Source organism: Tamandua tetradactyla, chromosome 24 (assembly GCF_023851605.1).
Source record: "Tamandua tetradactyla isolate mTamTet1 chromosome 24, mTamTet1.pri, whole genome shotgun sequence".
Classification (NCBI taxonomy): domain Eukaryota; kingdom Metazoa; phylum Chordata; class Mammalia; order Pilosa; family Myrmecophagidae; genus Tamandua; species Tamandua tetradactyla.
The window spans coordinates 14,147,774-14,169,489 of record NC_135350.1 but is presented as its reverse complement, the minus strand read 5'-3'; the positions used below and the strand labels follow the sequence as shown (position 1 = coordinate 14,169,489).

General features: G+C 37.1%; 1 protein-coding gene across 1 annotated transcript in view; it reads right to left on the bottom strand.

The window, feature by feature from the left end:
• Positions 1–456: 456 nt before the first annotated feature.
• The window catches only part of COL25A1 (collagen type XXV alpha 1 chain), a 486,980-nt gene continuing 465,720 nt past the window's right edge, over positions 457–21,716 (bottom strand). The window contains 10 exon segments of the mRNA XM_077143256.1: positions 457–600; positions 1,552–1,578; positions 3,004–3,057; positions 8,257–8,310; positions 9,916–9,951; positions 12,530–12,610; positions 15,716–15,742; positions 17,840–17,890; positions 18,617–18,679; positions 19,650–19,730. Coding sequence (XP_076999371.1) covers positions 457–600; positions 1,552–1,578; positions 3,004–3,057; positions 8,257–8,310; positions 9,916–9,951; positions 12,530–12,610; positions 15,716–15,742; positions 17,840–17,890; positions 18,617–18,679; positions 19,650–19,730 — 618 coding nt within the window.

The window sequence follows — 21,716 nt, the reverse complement described above, 5'->3', positions numbered from 1 at the left end:
GGTTTATCACTCACACTACTTGCCCTCCCTTTGCCAACCAAAAATGAAGATACCTGGCAATCTTCTGGCTCTCTACTGGGAATGCTGAGAAGATAAAGAAGATGCTGACTTTACCGGGCTAGGTGAGCTCTGACAAGATCATTGCAGATTTGTGCAATTTAATTTTCCTTTAATACAATTAATTTCTTTCGTCATTTTCAAGCATTCCTGGCCATTAAATTTATTGCCGAATTGGTGCCAGGTGGTCATTTTCAAGAATCCCTGGCTATTAAATTTATTGCCGAATTGGTGCCAGGTGGTGGAAAGACAGTAATTTGGAAATCTGGAGATTATAAAAGTTGCTCTAAACTGGCGATGATCTCATTTCTATTAATGTAGGCCTCTTTATTCCTCTTGGAAGACCCGGTTCCTTAGATCAGACAACACTGTATTTTTGGTGCACAGGATGGAGAAAGATTAGGTATGTGATGGAATCACATGGTTGGACAGCAAAGCAGAAACCATGAAAACAGCAAAGCAGGGCACATGCTAGAGTGGAGAAGTCACCTTTTCTCCTTTTTCTCCTAGATCACCCTTCTCGCCTCGTGGACCAGGGAAGCCCTATAGGATCAGAAACAAAACCAAAAATATCCATTGATCTATCTGTGACAATATTAAGTTGAAAAAAAATTAGGATTTCATGTTTCTGAACTCAAACATGAAGAATAACGGCAAGTCAAACAAACCCAAAACTGAAATAGGTAAAACAGTTCTTAGAAATAATGGTTTTCTAATATCTCAGTTAGTTTTATATATATATATATATATATATATATATATATAAAACAAGTTTCTTGCTTTTTCTCCTAAGAAACGTAAATGGAAAGAACACAAGAATACCAGTGTGCATCCTGGCAAGTTCACTGATTTGTGTGATCCTCACAAATCACTTACCTCTGCATTTTATTGCCTTGACTGTGGTGTGAGCAGAAATGAACTGATGTATATAAAGTGCCAGCACGTTGCCTGTACATAATAGGTGCTCAGTAAACAGTGGTTATTATTTCTTTTGCTACTGTTCTTATTCACATGATACATGATGAGCAGTGATGGTTCATAGAGGCATTTGCTTTTGACATTCTCTATTTTCATAAAATTATGTAAGCAGAGATATATAGGGTCTTTAAAGGAAAAATACTACAGCTTTGAGAATAAACACTATATACCATTCCCTAAGGATAGCATGGGAGAGATATTTTGATTTTTTGTATATTTTTTACATAGGTGGTTCAATTGCTGATGTTAAGAATGTGTCTATTTGGGGAATGTATTCTGAAGTGCCACTATCCCCTGTGAGTTATTAATTTTATATCAGATTACATTCTTGCTTTTATGTTTATTTCATGCAAATACCAGTGGACTCTTTCATATCATTGTCTACATGCACAGCAAAATATGCTGTAGGCACAGCTATATGCATGGAAAAAATAAGAAGTATTCCTGATGCTCTTGATGATGGAAATTATCAGCATCTAGCATAGCAGGAAGATGTGTATCGTATGTATTACTTACATCAAGACCAGGCTCTCCATCTTTTCCCTGCCAAAGAACCATAGTAGCTACATTAGTGTTCCTAAGATTCATGAATCAGTTATTGTTTTTTTTTTTTTTCAGGCTGCTAGGGCATGCAACAGCAATATTAGAACTACTTCAGAAATGCGAAAGTCTCCATTGATTAGCAGTACAAATTTCTTTCGTTAATTTGAATGAAGTGACTGTTAATGTTGCAGTTAAGTCTCACAGAATGTGGATTATATACAGGGTTAAATATGCTGAGATTTTGCTGAAATTTGATGATGTTTGATATTCAACTTATCAGACCAGGAGTAAGTCAAAAGCAAAAACACTGTTTAGTAGAATTAAAAACACACACACTAGCACTAATATAGTATGTGAATCAATGCTCTGTGTCACCTCAATTTAATAACTTAGTTGTGAGCTCAAAGATGAGTAAAGAATGTGAAAAGTGTATTTGTTAATGTTAGTTTTACTTTGGCTAGGCGTGCACCTTATGTGTAAACATGAAGTGTGAGAAGGTAGCGACTTAAAAAACTGTTTCTAAGTAAGCTTTGTAAATGAAGACCCCCAGATATAAAAGGAGTCTAAGACTGCTGTGTAAGGATGATAACTGCACCCCACAGGATAAGTATCACCCTGATACCCCAACTGTGTCACCCTCCTGACACCCCGAAGCCAATGAGAGGCTGCTTTGCTTCCATCAAGTAGATGTGGAAATCTATTTCAAAACCAGCATCTTTTAGGTACTGAAGTTAATTATGGTTTATGTTTGCTATTGCAGTTTATAAAAAGTGTGCGGAAGGTATGTAGAGGTTAAAAAATCTTAACATAAGTTTCTCCTGTGGCTAGACTGCAGAATCAATTATAATTATCCAGAGATGAGGAAACCTGAGGCCTCCACACCTGAACTCTATGTACCTGAATGTAATGTGCTATGAACAATCTGTGTTCTGAAGATCCCAAATATAGAATCATTGCCAATATCAACTTAATTTGAAAATTCGCTCTTATCAGCCAGAGTAGTTTTAGTATATAATCTGCGAGCAAAGAAAAAAAACCTGAAGGAAGTTGTTTTAAATCAAACTTTCTCACATGTTTGCTGGACACAGTGACCCTTCCAAGAAGTGCCAAGGACGGGTCTGCGTCACATAGCACGGGTGGGCGGCACCTGACAGCGCGACCCCTGCCCTCGGGTGGGCAACGCTTATCCCTGGGACAGTCTGTGACCCACCCCCCCCCCCGCCATCTCAGGGGGCATGTGGGAGAGAACGCGAGAGGGCGAGGGACGCGGTGCCCGTGACGCAACTCTGAAGGACACGATCATATTGGTATTTTAGATAATTAGTGACTTTTCCTTGCCCTCTAGTGTGATTAGTGTGCCCACAGGTAGGGTTAGCTGCTCCGTGAAAGGTCATCTTTGCATGCTGAAGGCGACAGTGAACTCACAGGCAGACCGTAGGGACCTCTGGGTCCTGGCTCTCCGGGGGCTCCTTTTTCACCCTAAAATGAAAGGTGGAAAGATCAAATAATACACACTTGTAGTCACACACACTCTCTGTTACGGCCTGCGTGTAAAGCTTCTATTTGAAGCACCATTCTTACAGAATCGCTATCCAGGATAAAGCGAATGTAATCCACAATTTTACTAAAGTCACCTGTGACAGGAGAACATAGAGCCTGTGCTGCCCACGTGAGTGAAGGGATTTGCATATCAAGAGTGCTGCAACTGGGTATCTTTGGCGTTAGTGTGAAGCATTTATTTGCTACTATTTGAAATATCTACTTCTTTTAAAAAATTGTTAAGAATGAAATGCTTATCAGTGGCTGAAAAGAATTCAAATAGAGTTGAGAGGTTACTCTGGAGGTCACTCTTAAGCAAGCTTCAGTAAGACAATGCTCCCTACCATAGCTTGCCAAACCCGAACCAAAATCATTCCTGCCAATCCTAAAGAATGCTGAGGGCAATGTATAAGATTCTACAAAGATTCCACGCACTAGGGTAGCTTTCCAGAAACCTATAACCTCCTGATGGGTCCCTGGACCAGATAAGTCTGGAAATGCAGAGGGGCCAACCTCTCTAGAACATCCAGTCCCATCTCCCTATCCCATATTATCAACAGCCCCTTCCAACATTAAAAATTTAGATGGCCATAGCCCAAATAACCCTAAAAAGTGGGAGAAAGATCAAAGGTGATGGTGGAGTTCTACAGAGAAAGTAGAGTTTAACAAATGAGTAGGAGTGCTGAATCTTATACTGTTATTTCTTTTGGTCTCCAGTGTCTTGGAACAGCTAGAAGAAAAAACCAAAAATTGTGGAATTGTAACCCACACCAAACTCTGAAATCTGTTCTACAACTAATTGTTGTAGTGTGCTTTGACATTTATTGCTTTTTTGTATATATGTTATTTTTCACAAAAAAGACAAAAAAGTCTATCACAATGATAAATGCCCAGCTATATGAAGATGTTGTGAACCATTGGCTGTACACTTTGGATGATCACATGGTGTGTGATATATATATATATATACATGTTAAATAAAAAAGAATGAGGTGCTTTTGTTTTTTCTTATCAAACGTCTCCTCCAGCGAGCCCCTCCTTTACGGACCCCTCTCTTTAAGGAGCTGCATTTTACTTCAGGGCACTTATCTCACTGGGAGACACCCAAATGTTAACCTGTTGATTCTCTGCTGCCCTCGTTGGAATATGTGTCTTAGTACTTAGTATTACCTAAGTACTAAGCCACAGTACTTAGAATAGTAGCTGGTGCATCAGTAACTATTTGTTGAATTAACGATTCAATCTAAATCAATACAGTCATGTATATGTTTTGCTTATCTTGCAAAAGATAGAGTTTAAAAAGTTTTATTCCTTCCACCAAATGCCTGGTAAGTACATATCATTTTACTCTCTCTCTGCCTGTTTAAAAACATGCTTGCTCTAGCTTAAATGATAATCATGAATGCTTTTAAAGAATGTGTTACTAGAAGCACTCCTATGAATATGAATTAATTGTGATCATAGTCAAAGAAAGAGAGATTCTGCATTTTTAATTGTGTTTTCTTCTGCTGCCATCTCTAAAATTAAAGTGTTTGTCAATTACTTTAAAGTGACTATTTAAGTGGTTTAAAATTACTAAAGTGATCGAAAGTGTTACTTCAGGACTAACTGTGATATTTATATGAGTAGCCAAATAGAAAATGTTACCTTCCTTTTTCACACTCTTGAAGAAGTTCAACAGTCAGGAAATCTTTGCCGGGCAAAATGTCAAACTCTGCTCATAACTGTCCAGGTACAGCCATATATTATGCTCGTGTTCTCTGAATCCCAGCTTCAGGTCAATTTTAGCATTTCAGGGGAATATTAACACTCTTCTATAACTTAAACTTCAGGGGTGGGTTGAGCTAATTTTCACCATTACCTAGAGGTGCATATAGTACAGCTCTTTAAGATATAGGAGATTATTCAGAATAAATACGGTAAAAGCTTGTTGAACTTCTACTCATTAGTACTTTATGTTTATTACTAAAGGAGCAGCAATTACATTTAGGGACATGTCTGGGCTTTGAAATGAAACAGATGTAAATTTGAATTCCGGTTCTGTCATTTATTGGCTGTGTGACCTCAGACAGCTTAAACTTTCTATGCCTTAGTTCACTGGCTGTAAAATAACAATAATAATATGCATTCTGTAAGAATTGTTCTGAAGGTTAAGCATGATTATAATATAGGAAGTTATACTTTGACACATCATATGTTCCATAAATGGTAGATATCATTAGTGTTAAGGAATTAGAGATCTTGTTTTTAATGAAAAGGGTTTGGCAACTCACAGAGCAGCCATTTAAAATAATTTTCTTTCAGTTTGACCTGGCAGTGCTATTTACAGTTTTTTAAACTCTGTGTGTGTGTGTGTGTGTGTGTGCATGTGTACTGTGAGTAGTGGGAAGTAGGGACTGAAAGGAAGGGTTCACCTAACCTCAAGTAGGTCTATTCTGAAAAAACTCCACAGGTTATTCCGCTATACCTAGTCCCTTCCTCCTCCTCTGACTGAGAACCAAAACATCATTTTATTTTAAGAACAAGGATACCTAGCTGGTTTGAATAAAATTGCCTCCATAACATTTCCTTTTTCCTGTGGAACTTCTCTTATAGAATTGCCCTCCTCACTTAAAGCTAATAACAACAATTTTCTCTTGTCAGTTACACCTTCAGAAATGTGCATATGATGAAACTCTGCCCCATGAGAGGTCAGGAAGTCTGCTGGGAAGCAATGGGGAATAATTCTTTCCTCACCATTGAGGAAGAAAAAGAGGAGGAGACCATCTCTATACTTTCTACCATTGACTCAATGGATATGACACTTGGAACCGCTAAAACCAGCTTGCCCATGGGTAGCAAACAGAGCCATCTCAAGGAAAAGCCATTTCGAGTTGGGGTTCTGTCACTCAGAGCCAAAGGCACCCTAATGGTTCCAGCTTGAATATTAACACAAAGATCGAATGTGCAATTTCTTTGCCGAGATTAAGTAATTCCAAAGGAACTTTTGAACCTCTATAACTTAACACGTGTTATGGAATTCTGAAGCAGTTACATGGCCCAACGAAGACAGGAAGCATCAGGTTCTTGAGGAATTGAATACTAATGCTGTCAATCATTTATTTGTCACTTGAAAAGTAACAATGCCTGTCAAAAGCCTGGATTCTTTTAGGCTGGTCTAATTTCACTCAGACTCTTTAATTTGCATGTCTACACTGAGGAATTATTCTAGAATGCCTCCTTTTCTTAATTTCTACCTCTTTAAAATTTGAATCTTTGTCAAGAGTCCAGGTGGCACCTCAGTCAATTAACTTTGAGAATCGCACTCCAGTTTAGCACTTTGGCTGAGGAGCACTTGGACAGAACTGATACTTGATCTAGTTAAGATAGTTAACATGCTGAGTAAATACAAGTGTAACACTTTACACTGCACACCATTTGACTTCAACTATGCCTCCCCAAATTCTTAGCGATTTCATTTGCTCTCCTGGTTCATTGTGCCCCAGCAGGGAGACATGATACTCTTGTGACACAGTGGAGCCATCGGAAGTAGCAGCTGATTTACCAAACGGTAAGCCCTCTTGAGCCCCAGGGCATTCTGCCAAAAGATTGCTTAAGATTTGCTGCTCCATTTTTAGTACACGCACTGGATTTCTTGATACAATGCTTGAAAGCACATCTGTGTCAGCAGTGTTGAGGCTCTCAGCTTTTAAATATTATCTTTAATTAAGTTTATCTTCAGAAGTCATTGGCTTGTTCTTAGAAACAAAATTGCACATTTGGGGAGAAATCATGCTCTTTTAGATTAAATCTTTTTAGGACTCAGCTCTTTCTGGAAGTATTCTTGAATAAAGCCAGACTTTCTCATCTTTGTATGTACAGCCGGTACTATTTGCATACACTTTGGCCTCATTCTCTGCTTATTTCTTGCTTTTTTTTTCCCCTCCACAATTAGACTGTAAACTCTTCTAGGTCTGGAAAAAATAGCTGCTTGCTTTGCAGTATTCAGTATGTAAGCATTAATAAAACACTGTGGCACAATGAATCAAGTATAGTGCTATCAGTCAATGCACTGGAACAAATAAGCAAAACAGGCTTTATGTAAGTGTGAAGGCAATGTTTCTACTTCATGCGGGACATAATACTGTATTTTGCACATAGTAGCATTTGATAAATACTCACTGAATGAATAAATTAATTTCATAGAACAGAGAATTATGGTATTTGAAGGCATGTCAAAGAAATCACTACCTGGTTCTCCATTTTAAAGCAAATACTCCAGACGGATGAAAATCTATGTAGTTTTAAAAGACCACAAACATGTACAGTGACTCATTCCAGCATTTCGAAGCCCTCACTCTCAAGATACTTTCTTTATATCCCATCCTGGATGCTGGGGAAATTGATGACACAATTCCACTCAGACACCCACAAAAAACTTCTGAGTTTTCTGAGGTGAGGAAAAGAAAAAGTAGGAGAAAATTGGAGAAAGAGGGAGAGAAGTTCCAGACAGATGATGATTGCTGATGCTACAGTACATTTTGCGTCAGATATTTATCTTCCATTCTGAATGTCTCTTTTTTTTTCCTCCAAAGGATATGAGAAAACATGGCCTAGCAATAGAGAGGAGTGAAAGATTTTTGTTCTATAATGCACTGAAATTATTTCCTTATGCTTAAAGAAAGGCTATTCTTTTGGTAAAAAAAAAAAAAGAGGTGCGGGAGCATGCATAGCGGTGAGGAGAAATGTACTCAGGTTTTGTAATTTCCTTTTTAAAAAAGTTATAACTTACACTGAAAGAATACAGTAGCTTTATCAACCAAAATATTTAGTCCTGGAAATTTTAGCTCCATTGACTTCCACTTTCTGGATTAAGGCCAAATGAAACGTCATCCTTATGGTTTAAGGAAAAATAATATGAGCCATTTATTTTAGCTAGGAAAATGTATGCATTGTTTTTATTAAGACGCCCATATTCTCTTTTATACTTTGTGGTTCTCATCTCTCAGTGTATGGACTCTCAAGGAACTCAAGATGGTATCTATTTTCATTTAATATTAGATAGCTCCCAATTTTTTGTCTGAAAAATGAACAGTTCAGCACAACTAAAATGGAGAAGCTATTTTAGTACAGAGCTTAATAACTTCAGAAACAACTTACTCTTTCTCCTTTGGGACCTGCAGGGCCATGGGGTCCCATAGGGCCATCTGTACCCTAAAAAAAAGAAAAAAATAAGATCACATGTGATATCACAAGGGCTGTAAGAAAAGTAGTTATAATTTATCCTGGATTTTTCCTGGGTGAGTGATACCTTGGAATGTTAGTTAGACAACCCATGTCCTTCTCAAGCACTTCATTTATTTCAAGAAATTCATGCAAAAAGGATGAATTATATAACCATCTATTTCAGTGAAGGGACACACAAAAAGCCATAGGTCATATTCAGTTTTATATTTCTTCCCTTACTAAATGGAACTTCGTCACTTTGCCCCCATGAACCTAAGAAGAGTAATGCACTTATTCTTCCTTCCCATCGCCCCTTCCTCAGCCCCGTGGTGCCATCCCCATGCCCTACATCTTGTGAGAAATACTGGGAAGCCTTGTGCTTAGTTGTTTATAAGAGGCTGGAACAGTTCCATGTGTTGAAAAAATTATTAAACGAATGAGAACCAGGTTTAAGTGTTCAAACCAAACTTTCTGTGGCTCTGCTGGGGGCAGCAGGGGCTTAGAGGGAAGGAATTCTTCTTGAAGGTTCTGGTGAAGTCACTAGGTTTACAACACCGAAACCAGGCAGCCAGGATGATTTAATGGCATAATTGCCTTCTGGCCTGTTTCAGGATTAAGCTGTCTGTGGCGGAGGAGGTAATACTTGAATGAATATAGGAACACTGCGGTCCACTAAAAATGACTACCTGAACCCGGCTTTTATGGTTGAAGAGCTTGGGAGTTTCTTTCAGATTCTTAAAAATGAAACAAGGATTTAAAGTATATTTGCTCATTTCCAGGAAGAGTATGCTTAGATTTGCAAAGAATTTATTATAACATTTTCAAATGCAGGAACCATTCCAGCATAACTTTTTATAGTATTTATTCCTATTTCTGCTCTCCTATCCTGATTTATTCTGCTAGAAGCTTGTGATATGAAATAATTCAGAGTTTTAAATTCATTCTAATGTAGATGAATTCTCATCACCCTAGCTGACTTTTTCTTATGCCTATACTCAAAGCTCATTTTTAAAAAACTTCTAAATACTGCATATCTGTGGCTGAAATTTAAGAGATGGAACTGCTAAGAACCAAAGAAAAGAGACAAAATGACAGTGGACAGACAAGTCTTATTTCTATGAAGGAAGATTTGAAAGTTAGTTTCAAGGAAGAAGTTACATTCCTAAGATGGACATCGACATAAAAGGAAACACAAATTGAAAACAAAAAGGGCCAGATTTGATATTTTAATCCCTTCTGAGGGCATCTCTTATGGAATTTCAGGGAATGTCTATCTGTTAAGGAAAGATTGTCTGGGATATAAAGACAATGAAGCCAATTAGACTGGCAGTTCTCCCCTCCTAGCCAATTATCTAGATTTGAACCTGGGCTTCAGAAAAGCATTCTGGCAGTTCAGGCAATACTGCTTCAAACAGTTGCAGCTTCATCTCTATCCATCTTCCTTTTTCGTCCGGTTTTGTCCACCTTCGCCTTTCACTCCAGCCCTATGGACCCCTCATCACTGGACGGAGTACACTGGGCAAAGGGGTCTGTCCCAATGCACACAATTCACAGCTGCAAAGCTTGTCAGAGCAAGAGGAGGGACTGACTCACCCGGGATCCTGGCTTTCCGTCTAAGCCAGATGCTCCCTGTGTGTTTGGTTGGTGGCAGGGTTGGTGGGTGTCACACAAATGACAAGAACAGAGATTAGTATGAGGTACCAATGAACAAATGTAACACTTCAAACAACATAGTATGCAGTCACAGGGCTCTGGGTGAATATCACATTGCTACAAATTGTTAGTAGAAAAATAAACAACACATGACAGTAAACACCCCACAGATGATGGCATTTTAATGACATTTTATTTAGACAAATTCTTATTTAGAAACCAACTTGATGAGGTTTATAAAGAGGGTTACAAAAAATAAATAAAAAATAAAGAGAGCTACAAAGTAATTGCCGATAACAGCCATAGACTGGTATATCATTTCCATATGAAATTTACCTGTTAAAGACTATACTAGTCATGATATATTTTTTTATGTTCTGAAGAAAAACTAATGACCAACCTCCTAAGAAAAAGCTCACTATAATAATCAATCAAGTTTAGCATTTTAGAGGACAAGGAAAGGGCTCTAGTTTCACTTGTTAAAATAGTGTTTAATAAAACAAATGCAGTTTTCACATGCCAGGATGATTCTTGGATTTTTATATGAAGAATACATGCTGTTTTCTGGGTTATTTTTATCGTTTACACTAGTCACCACTAGAGGGACTTCTAGGAACAGGAAAAAGCCGGAAAAAAAAAAAAAAGTCCTGATGCAAAACAAAAAATAAAACTGTCCCAAGCTAAATCTTTCCTCAATTCATTTCAAATAATCCTTGCATTAGAGCCTGAATGGAAAATTTAAAAAAAATCTGATTCTGTTCTCAGGAAATGTATGCTTTTCTTTATCTTGAGCTCTAGACTATGCATCAACAGTGTAGGATTAAAAAAAATGACATTTCCAATGCTTATATCAAGAACAAACACAACTACCTCTTTGATATAGCTTTTGAATCTCAGAGCCCAGATATTTATTTCCAGCCCTTTTTAAATATTGATTAGATCAAGGCGTATTCAAGAAAGATGAAGCACTGGCCCTATAAATTTTCTTGGCAAAGTTGCAGAACTATTTCTCCATTTTATGCTTCAAATACAGTTAATAATACAAAATGGAAAGAAAAATCTATTCCAGCTGCAAACTCTACCAATGATGCTGCACTATAAATATTTTCTTTTTTTGCCTTTTTAATCTTAAAATTCCTTCAGTACAATCCTATTATTATCCATACTATAACTGCAAAACATCTTCAGTTAGCAGTGATTAAATTAAAAATATGCATGTGTTTGTTTAATGCTAGCACAGAGTAGAGCATTTGGCTAAATGTTGCATAAAAATTATCACTAGCCCCAAATTTGAAAACTTCAAAGAAGACAGATTGAGGGTTAAAATAAAGTAGAAAATCAAAACTTTCTTTAGCCTTTGTTTACTCTCTGTAGAGTCACCATTATTTTAACACTGGAAAAAAAATGGGTGAATAGTAAAATTTTACAGTCAGTGATAATATTGTATCTATCTGGAATGTTTGATAAATGACTCTTATTGTTACAAAATTTCTGTGCTTGTGGTCTGTTAATGTAATTGGTATGATTTAACCTATACTCTAATATGAGGCTTATATAATTCACTAATTTCTTATTCATTCAGTAAATGCATAAATGTTGAACATCTCCTATGTGCCTGGTCTGTGGAAAGCACTGGATATCAAGTAGAAAACCTTTGCATCTTAAAGTACAGAACTCATAGGGACAAACGGAATGAATGGTCACTGACTTTTTTTTTCCCTCCCCTTCCTCAAATATGTATAAAACAGAGTTTATACTGATTTTATGTCATACCTTCATAATATTGTCTATAAGGTTCTTTATTGACTTTTATCTATATTCATTGAATAGATAGTAAATTAAAAGCTTGAAATTAGAACCTTATATTCAATAGTCATTTTAAAACATCTTTTTATTTGTAATAGAAAGGGGGAAATCCCTTTTTAATTAAAAATAAAAAAATCTCTAAACAACTGCAAAACACGCCTTCCATACTAGCCAATATTGCCACAAGAACCTCATAACAGGTTATTTCCAAAACATACAACATAAAACATTGAGAGCACAATATGATTGATTAATGTAAGGAAGGGACTACAGCTTTGACCTCACGCCATTAACAATGGCCAATCACATACCTGCCACCAAGAGAGGACCACAGTTTTTTTTTTTTTTTTTTTTTTTTTTACTGAAGAAGAAAAAATAACTAAGGGAGGAATTTAAGGTGCATTAACTATACAAGTGTTTGGGAGAAATTCTGAAAAAAATAAGCACAACACTTTTTAAAGGAGAGATGGGGATATGAGGAAAACAATCAGCCCTGAAAGCAGAGGGCTAGCATGTGCGTAATTGAAGAATGACAAAACATTTATAGCACTGTTTAATATGGGATCTTCCTTCTGACATAAGAACAGGCATCAGAATAAACACAACTAGACCAGCTTTGCTCTAATAGAGTATGTTTTTTAACTGCAGAAATCTCAACAAAACAGTTACTGAGTAAACCAGAGTTGTTACTTAGGGTAGAAAGAAAAGTCTGAGATTTGCACTGAAATGGAAAATTTTCTTTACTTACTGGAAGGCCAAGGGGTCCTCTGTCACCCTTTTGACCTGCTTCACCCTTCAATCCTTTAACACCATTTAACCCTGGTTCACCCTAAATGCAAAAGCAAATGCCAATTTTGGTTGCTATTATGGGTGTTTAAATTGGGAGAGAAGAGAGCCAGTCTCTAAAATGACTGCAGATTCCAGTTTTAGGCAACAGCAGAGTAAGGCCAGGATTTGTTCTTCCATCAGTTCAAAAATTTAAGCAAAAAATTTTTAAAAAATTAATAAACTGAAATTGCTAGTGAAATAATATTCTGGGAAATAAAACTTCTGAGAAAATGTGTTCATTACAATCAAGATATATATGGTTGAACTCCTGAATTATTGAGTTATATTCCAAGAAATTAGTGTTATTCTGTGTTGTTCTGACCAAGCAAACCAAGCCCATCAAAGTGCAGTATGCTAAGGGAGGTTCAGTAGGTAAAACCCACTCTGCTGGAATGGAAAACTGGAATCTGCAGGACAGTGTTATATACAGATATTTTAAGCCTTTAAGCATTTTGCTCAGGGGAATAAGCTAAAACTGTAGCAGCTGATGTTTGAAGTAATGCCATCTAGTAAGTCCTCATTCACTGATATTGCCAAGTCAGGACCCTACATGGATTAATCAATAGAGTAGACAACAAATCACCAATCCCAGAAGAGAGTCTGAAGATAAAAGAATTTAAATGCAGTTTTACTGTCTGCTTCAACCAATGTTAGAATAAAAGAGGTACAAATTTAACTCAAGGTGACATTACAAAAGCCAAGATCAGTAATAAATTCTCTTGGCTTCTTTTTATGAATCTAGGATACCTATTTTTTTAATGAATAATATACCTATTTTCTATGTATAGGAGTTTGTTATAGCTAGTAAAAGTTCTGACTGGTACACTTTTCATCTTTTAAGTATAGATACTAATTTCATCTAGAAAATCTTGAAGGACTTATGAAAGGATGATGATTGCAGACTCAAATGCCTTATAGAGTGTTGCTGGAGGGCAGAACGGGGGACTTATGCTCACAAAGGGGAAGGGATTAACCTGGCTAATATTTCCCCAACTTGCCTAATGATGAAAATATAGACTCCTGGGCCCCACCCAACTATAGTAGCACAGGAATGGATATTTTTATTTATTTTTATTTTTTATTTTTTGGCATGGGCAAGCTCTGGAAACCTAATTTGGGTCTCCTGCATATCAGGCGAGTATTCTGCCACTGAGCCACCATTACGCCACCCCACAGGGATGGATATTTTTAATAAGCCTCCCAGGCAAATCTTTTCATCAGGAAATTCTGGAAAACATAGACTAGGTTCATCCTTGGAACACTGTTATATATTTGAGCTTTCAAAGGGGTCGCAAAATAATGAACATATTGGCATGACAATGAATATTCTGGATTTTGAAAATATATTGCTTTCAGTGCTGCCAATTTAGGAAATGCAAATATGTTATGGTAGGGTAAAGTATGGTGCATGATACCAGGAACTGCCAGAGTCAGAGTGAGTGCTAGACTAAGGCCAAGGCTCAATGGCCAACTTCAGACTTGAGATTCATGGCTCTGCATGTGTGTGGACATGGCAAGTGGTCTTGAGATGACGATGTCCAAGGCAGATGGTAGGCTATAAAATTCTTTGGTGAGAAATCATGTATTGATAGGAGTAGGCAATAATTGATTGAGTTTATAAGTGATCAAAACCAGTGGCAAAAAGGTAAAACTTCCTCTGGACTTACATTCTAGTCCCAGCTCTGTTATTAACTAGCAATGTAATTTAGGGTGAAAAACCAAGCCTTCTTGGCCTACAGCTTACCATCTGCAAAAGCAAAGGACTACAACAGAGAATCTGTGATGTCTTTGCAACCTTATAACTTTATTGAAATCTATGATTTCAGTAACATAGGAATCAAAGTATCCTAGATATATAAAAGCCCTTGGACCATCTCCTAAACCAATGGTGATAGGGTATCAGAACCATTTGTGGAATTTAAAACTGCAGCCTTGGTGTCTTTAGTCTTAGTCATTATGATTAATGCTTGACCCAGAGAAGGAAACTCAGATTTCCTGAATCAGACCAATTCCTGCTGCCAACCCTAAAGCAAGGTGGGCCAGAAGGTGCCACAGGAAAGGACGGGCTGCCTCTTGTTCTCTGATGCCTAGTGCTAATGTTGTATTTACGTGCCCCTCCCTCCTTTTAAATGCCCCAACTCAGGAGAACTTTCAGGGGTCCTTGAACCTACTCTTCATCAGCCCTGAGAACTAGCTGTGGAATTTCTTTTGCTCAGAACAAAGCATCGAAGTATAAGACAGTAACAACAACTGCCTTTTATCGGGTGTTTAGCAACAACGGTACCAGATACTTTCCCAAGTGTTTTAAAATCATATCTCATTAAATTGCCGCAACAGTACTATGAGGTAAATTACCCAATAATTAAGTAATTGTGCAAGTTGAGGATCAGAGAGAGTCATTAATCGACCCAAGATGACACAGTCTGTCAGTGGCAAAGTGGAGACTAAAGCCTCACCACGTACTGTCCCTAGAAGAAGGAGCCTGTCTTTCAGGGATCCTTTCAATCCTCCCGGGTGTCCTCCTGGTCTACACAACTGTAAATATCAGTTTGAGAATATCTCCATGCAAGTTGCACTAGTTCTGGCAAGAACAGACTATTCTCCATTGTCCTCTTGCTAACCCAAAGAGTACAGACTTCAACACATGCCTGTGATGTGACCTTCCCCCACCACAGCAAACCCTCCCCGATTCTAGATCAGCGACCTCTTGTGCAATAGAAAATTAAAATAACAGATAGTTAAAATCTTCAAATATAGTACCACTATATGGCAAATAAGTAGCACCAATTAATAACATCCAAATATAACATAAAGATACCATAATAAAAAAGATCTTTTGGACTCGTCTAATAATCTCATCAGGTTCATTTCTAGCTGGCTGATTTGAGTATATTAGTTTAAGAAACTTACATAATGCCGAGGAAAAAGCTTTAATTTGGTGTGAGCCATTAAATGTTGTGAGATTTAAACATCCGGATGCTTAAAGGCTTAAAGAGTATCAACATTACTTGACAAATAAATAAGACAGGACAGACATGCTCCATCATGCTCCTCCATGATTCACAAGGAAACGGAAATCAAATCATCAAGGGATTTGTTGGATTACCTTTGGTCCAGGAAGTCCATGTGGTCCCTGAAAGTGGAAAACATAGCTTTTAATTAAGAATTGATTCACTGTTTTTCCAAGAGTGAATATTATTGCAAAGTAAAAAAGGTAGGGAGGCAAAACTAGAGTCTTCTTGTCTGAGCTATAGCTAAAGGCAGGAGAATGGACTTCATGACCCACTGGAAAATTTCTTCCAGTGCTCAGATTCCTCTGTAATAGGAAATTCATTCATAGCAATTCTGTCTGCTAGTCAGACCTCATTAAATCATCATAACAACACTATGAGATAAATGACCTGTGGGAGGGACAGAGAGTCTTGTAGGAGTTATATGGAAGAAATAAAAAGTATGTGGAACCCATATTATTCCTATTTCTCAAATCCTCATTTTTTATAAAAATTTGAGTGGAATATATTTAGATGCTTAGCGTGTTTAAATTCACTAAAGGTAGGACTTAAAAGATGGTAATTTGCCAAAGAGACGTCCCACAGTTTAAGTACCAGGGAAGAGGAGACTTCCTTTATTAGTGCCTTCAGACCCAAAGTGTTGGGGAATCTAAAGGAGGAAGGAAATGGAAGATGACAGTTGAGTTTGGAGCCTCCTTGCATCACTTACTTACGATTAAGGAAATGATCCTAATATAACAGGTCTAAGTGTTATTATTCAGAATGCATAAAAGATGAATTATTCAAGGCTTTTGTAGCAATTGTTTACCAATGTAAGAGTCATAATGTATGTGTGAGTCCAGCATAAAAATAGAACAAAAATATATTTTGTGGAAAATCTAAATATAGAAACTAATTAATCATGCTAAATTAATTGAAATCTACTATGGATTACTTAAAAGTTCCCAAGTGATTTTAATTAACTGTCTGAAGAAAGGAATATTTGAATATCCATCAGAGAAAAAGCACTTTATCAAGCAATGCATAAATATTTGTTACAATGTCTACACTAGAATACTAGTTTCCCTTTAGATAAGTTGTGGATAAACATTTTCAGGAAATGGCAGCTACTTTATTAAGAATTCTTATCTCATTTTAATAATGGTTAAAAATTCCTTTAATTAATTTTATGATATAAGCAGGATGTAGTATTATCTAACTTAACCTTCTAACTTAAATGGAGGGAGTATAAAAAAGCAAAAGTATGTCATTTGTTTAATTCTTAACAAACTGTTTAATTTTAAGAAAAAGAGTTCAATTATAATTGTTTCATGTTATCTAATAGTAACGACAGTTAGTAAGAAGTAGATGATTGGATTTGGAGCTACAGTCTATGGCTTAAATCATTCCAATGATATTCTTTCTTAGAGCACAATAGGAGAAAAGAGTGACCACAATTTATTTAACTTGTATGACTGAAGAGATTTGATTCATGGAGCCACCTTAGAGATTAATGTGACTTTATTTAATCTGCCTGACTTACTCTGGCCCCAGCCAGTTATAAACATTTGAGGCACTCTGCCTTCTACATTCTAGTCTTAACCATCACTTCTTCACCATTTGGGGAATTACTCTTGTTTAATGGGGGCCTTTCTCACTGCATATAAGTTCCACGAGGGTAGGGCCACCTGTCTGTGCTGGGCACTGTGAGACACCTGCAGGAAATACTGGGGCTGCAAGCTGAATCAATGAAAGCGCTATAAACAAAAAGGAAAAGGTCTGCCAACAGATGATGCCTGTGGAAGGAAGCTCCACTTTTTATAACCTTATTTTATAAATGTTCTCACTGAACATTTCATTCAAGGACCTCAAGCCTCAAAGTAGATTAGAAATATTGCTTAATGGCAATGATCATTAATATTATCTGACGACTAATAAACTAGAGGAGTGATTGGTCAAAACGACCTGCCAATATTCACACACTAAGGTAGGAGGAAAGCTGGCCTGACCTGTCTTTCCTCAACAATCTTATCTGAAACTACTCCATCTCTTTCCGGCATGTGTGATTGAGGGAGCAAAGGACACATTGTAAAGTCCGTATATCTCGAAGCACCTCATATTTTCTGAACATGCCATGGAGAATAGTACAACCTACAGGCTGGCTGTTGGAGGGACATGTTCGTGTCTCTATAGCAGGCTCATAAATAGACAGTTACATTCTGGAGAGAAGAGAGACTTACCATGGGGCCTGGTGGGCCATGGGGACCCGGCGGGCCTGGTGGGCCTATGATCTGTATGTCCAGAAAACAGACATGGGTTTGGTTACTTCATTGAGATAAGGCAGTTCAGCCGGAATCCGGCACTGGGGTTCTGCTAATAGTTTATCAATAGTTTCAGAGGAAGAAGGACAGTGGAAGAAGTGAGGCATGTGATTCTCTAGGTCGAGAAATCCCTTTATAAAAACAGCAACAGGGCAGGCCACGGTGGCTCAGCAGGCAGGAATGCTTGCCTGCGATGCCAGAGGATCCGGGTTCGTTTCCCGGTGCCTGCCCATGTTTAAAATAAAAAAAAAAAAAAAAACAGCAACAACAACAAAATCTTAAAAAAAGAAAACAGTCTACCAAAGCCAGAATAAATCCAAAGTACATTAAAAGAAAAGGAAGCAACTGATTACCGAGCAACTGCTATAACGCCACAACCACTGTTAAACTCTAAACACTTCACTAAGCAAAAACAGGGCTGTGAAGGGGAAAAAAAAGAGCGTATGTTCTGTATTCACAGAGCTCTACCCACAAGCGTTGCGGAAAAACCACTGATTTTCTCCCCAGGATCAGACAGTTCTCTGAAAAACTGCTTCTAACTCAGGTCTCTGAGACACTTGCTTTTTGAACAAGGCCGACAGTTTGACAAATGAGAGGTTCGCGGTCATTCTACTGTTGCTAAAGCACCTGGCGCTAGGGAAACGACAGCTCGTGTCAGAGTTGTTCAGGAACCAAAGTTCACCCCCAGCGACTTACAGAAGGACCCTGAGGACCTGGCAATCCGGAGTCTCCTTTTTCTCCTTTCATTCCGTTGGCCCCCTACAAATAACCAATAAGCAGAGTGTAACTGGTGAACATTATTTCCAAAGTGCAAAAAACCTGACAATTTCCCCCAAACCCATCATCTCTTGAGATTGTTATACATAAATATAAATATACTGTAAATATAAAAGAAGACTTTATTTCCTTGCAGTTTAGCCTAAAACAGCAAGTTTACTTAAAATCCCTAGGATTGCGAAAGAAAATATTAAGTAAATAAAAAGTAGGTTAGGCCTAATTGGTTAAACATATGCAGTGTCAAATATATCAGGTTATAAATGTTGTATTTCTTATGGCCATACCCATTTTAAATAGCAAAGATGTCTTTTTTTTTAAAGCAATTTTATTGACATAAATTCACATACCATACAATCCATCTAAAGTGTACAATCAATAAGATAAGTCTTTTATAGCTTTTATTTGGCATTACTTATACACATCCTTCTTTAAAAAAAATCTGGGGCAGTGAGGTTTTCTACTTTTTTTTTCCTGCAATTTCCCTGTAAATTTTCACTTAAAATTAGGGGGAAAACCCTCATAAAACACCATCCTACAGTGTCCCACTCACAAAGAACACTTTCCAGAGTGGCTTATTTTTAAATTGTTGTGTAGTTTTTGTTTTGTTTATTTTTTTCAATTACAGCTTATTTTACATGGTATGTGATTTCTCAATTACAGCTTATTTTAGATTGATCACTTACTGTCATCTTATCCATGCCAAATTAAAGTGGCCACATATATTTATTTTACTATCATCTAATAAAAATGATTTATGTCTATTTTATAATTTATTTGGCTAGATGCTTTAAAATTCATTTTAGTGTCCCAGCTGGAGCACTATAATGCCTCAAATATTTCAAAATAAAAATATTATATATACCCACTATATGAGACTACAGCTAGTAATATGTGATTCTGTGATTTAAAAATTTGTCTTAATAAGAATATATCATAAAAAGTATAAACATACCGGTAATCCAGGAAGTCCAATTCCTCCTTTTTCACCTGGCATACCTGGGTCCCCCGTTTCTCCCTTCGAGCCTGTGAGTCCCTACAAATGATATGGTTTGCTCGTAAGAATCATACTGACTCCTGATAATTATATTCTAGGGAAAATGGCATTCCAGTTCAATTTTGCTGGGATCGTTCTAGTTTTCATTTTTAGGTACGGTTATATCTCATAGCAACCCTCTACATTGAATCAATACTCCTTTCCCATGCAATAGAAAGGATTAAATTCTATTACTTGTGCCAATTAAATATGAATAACATGAACTTAGGTTTGGCATCTGTGCTGGTTTTAAACGATTACGTACTCTAGAAAAGCCATATTTTAATTCTGATCCTTCTTGTGGAGGCAGCTGTTCCTTTAATCCCTGTTCATCACTATAGGTTAGAGGCTTGACTGGATTATCTCTATGGAAATGTGATACCCAATTGTGGGTATTAACCTTTGATTAGAGGGAGACATGACTCTACCCATTCCAGGGTGGTCTTGATTAGTTTACTGGAATCCTTTAAAAGAGGAAACATTTTGCAGAGAGCCATGAAAACCATGAGACACCACCCAGCCAGAGACCTTTGGAGATGAAGAAGGAAAACACCCCTGGGGGAGCTTTATGAAACAGGAATCCTGCAGAGAAAGCTAGCAGATGATGCCGTGTTCGCCATGTGCCCTTCCAGTTGAGAGAGAAACGCTGAATGTCATCGGCCTTCTTGAACCAAGGTATCCTCGAGATGCCTTAGAGTCTTAGATTGGACATTTCTATATTCTTGCTTTAATTGGGACATTTTTATGTACTTAGAACTATAAACTTACAACTTAATAAATGCCCCCTTTTAAAAACAGTTCAGTTTCTGGTACATTGCATTCCGGTAGCCTGCAAACTAGAACAGCAACATTTCTCCTGATTCCATAATTTTAACTCATAGCTAAAATACGGGATCTCATCAGCCTGAAAACAATTTAATGGATTTAATTGTCAACAATATAATATAATTTTGAATATTATAACAAAAATACCAATACATTTCTCCCACCTCCACCCACTATACCCTGTTAAATTCAGGAAGAAGTTTCAATCACCATCAATTTTCATTGGTCCAATCTACAGATAGGTAAATAATTTACTGCAAACTAATGCTCAGTTAATCCTTTAGAAACTTCAACTTTTTTACAATGTTTTTATTTTGTTCTCATGACATCTCTTTGAGGTAAGCCAGGATGTTATTTTTATTCTCACTTTAAAGTGTATTCTGAATCTTGGTAAATTTTAAATTTGTGATACTAATACTGAAATTAATTTCCATTGTTAAGCATTTTCATCCACTACAATATGAACAGATGGTCCATTTTTCAGCAGAGATGATCACAGTTATTATTGTACGTGCCTGCAGGATGCACAAACTTGTTTACCTTTTCTACATTAAGAACAGGAAAGTGTCTTTTCTTGTAAACTACATCTGTTTCATAAAACCTTGCTCAAAATCTCCCACTGGGTGGGTGGTAAGTGTGCCTGAATGGCTAGATGGATCTTACTGGTCAATCAGACCATGGTTGTGTTAGGAATTCGATGTTGGAGATCAGCAGGACAACTAACCACTGTACTTAGCAGAATAAGACCCTGTAAAGCCTCTAGAAAAAAACCCCAGCTATTGCATAGATAGGGGCCAGGGAGTATGTCACTACGAATGTCAAGGTCACTACAGACGTCAAATTGATAATTTATAATAACCGACAATGGGAGAGGTAATAAAACCAAATTTGAAATTTCTAATGTGATCTCTGATTGATATAGCAAGCCATCAAAGCCATTAAAAAATTATTTTTAAACTATCACATATTTACTTAGAGTGACATTACATGATTTCAACATACAAATCTACTATTAAAAACAATTCTTCTCCTAAACTGAATTTTCTTACATAGTATTTTGTCCTGAGGAGTAAATTATTCACCACCTGTATCAAGAATCCTATTGATTTCTTATGGTCTTGACTTTAACCATCTCTTGGGAAATAAAGACAGCCCAGAAAA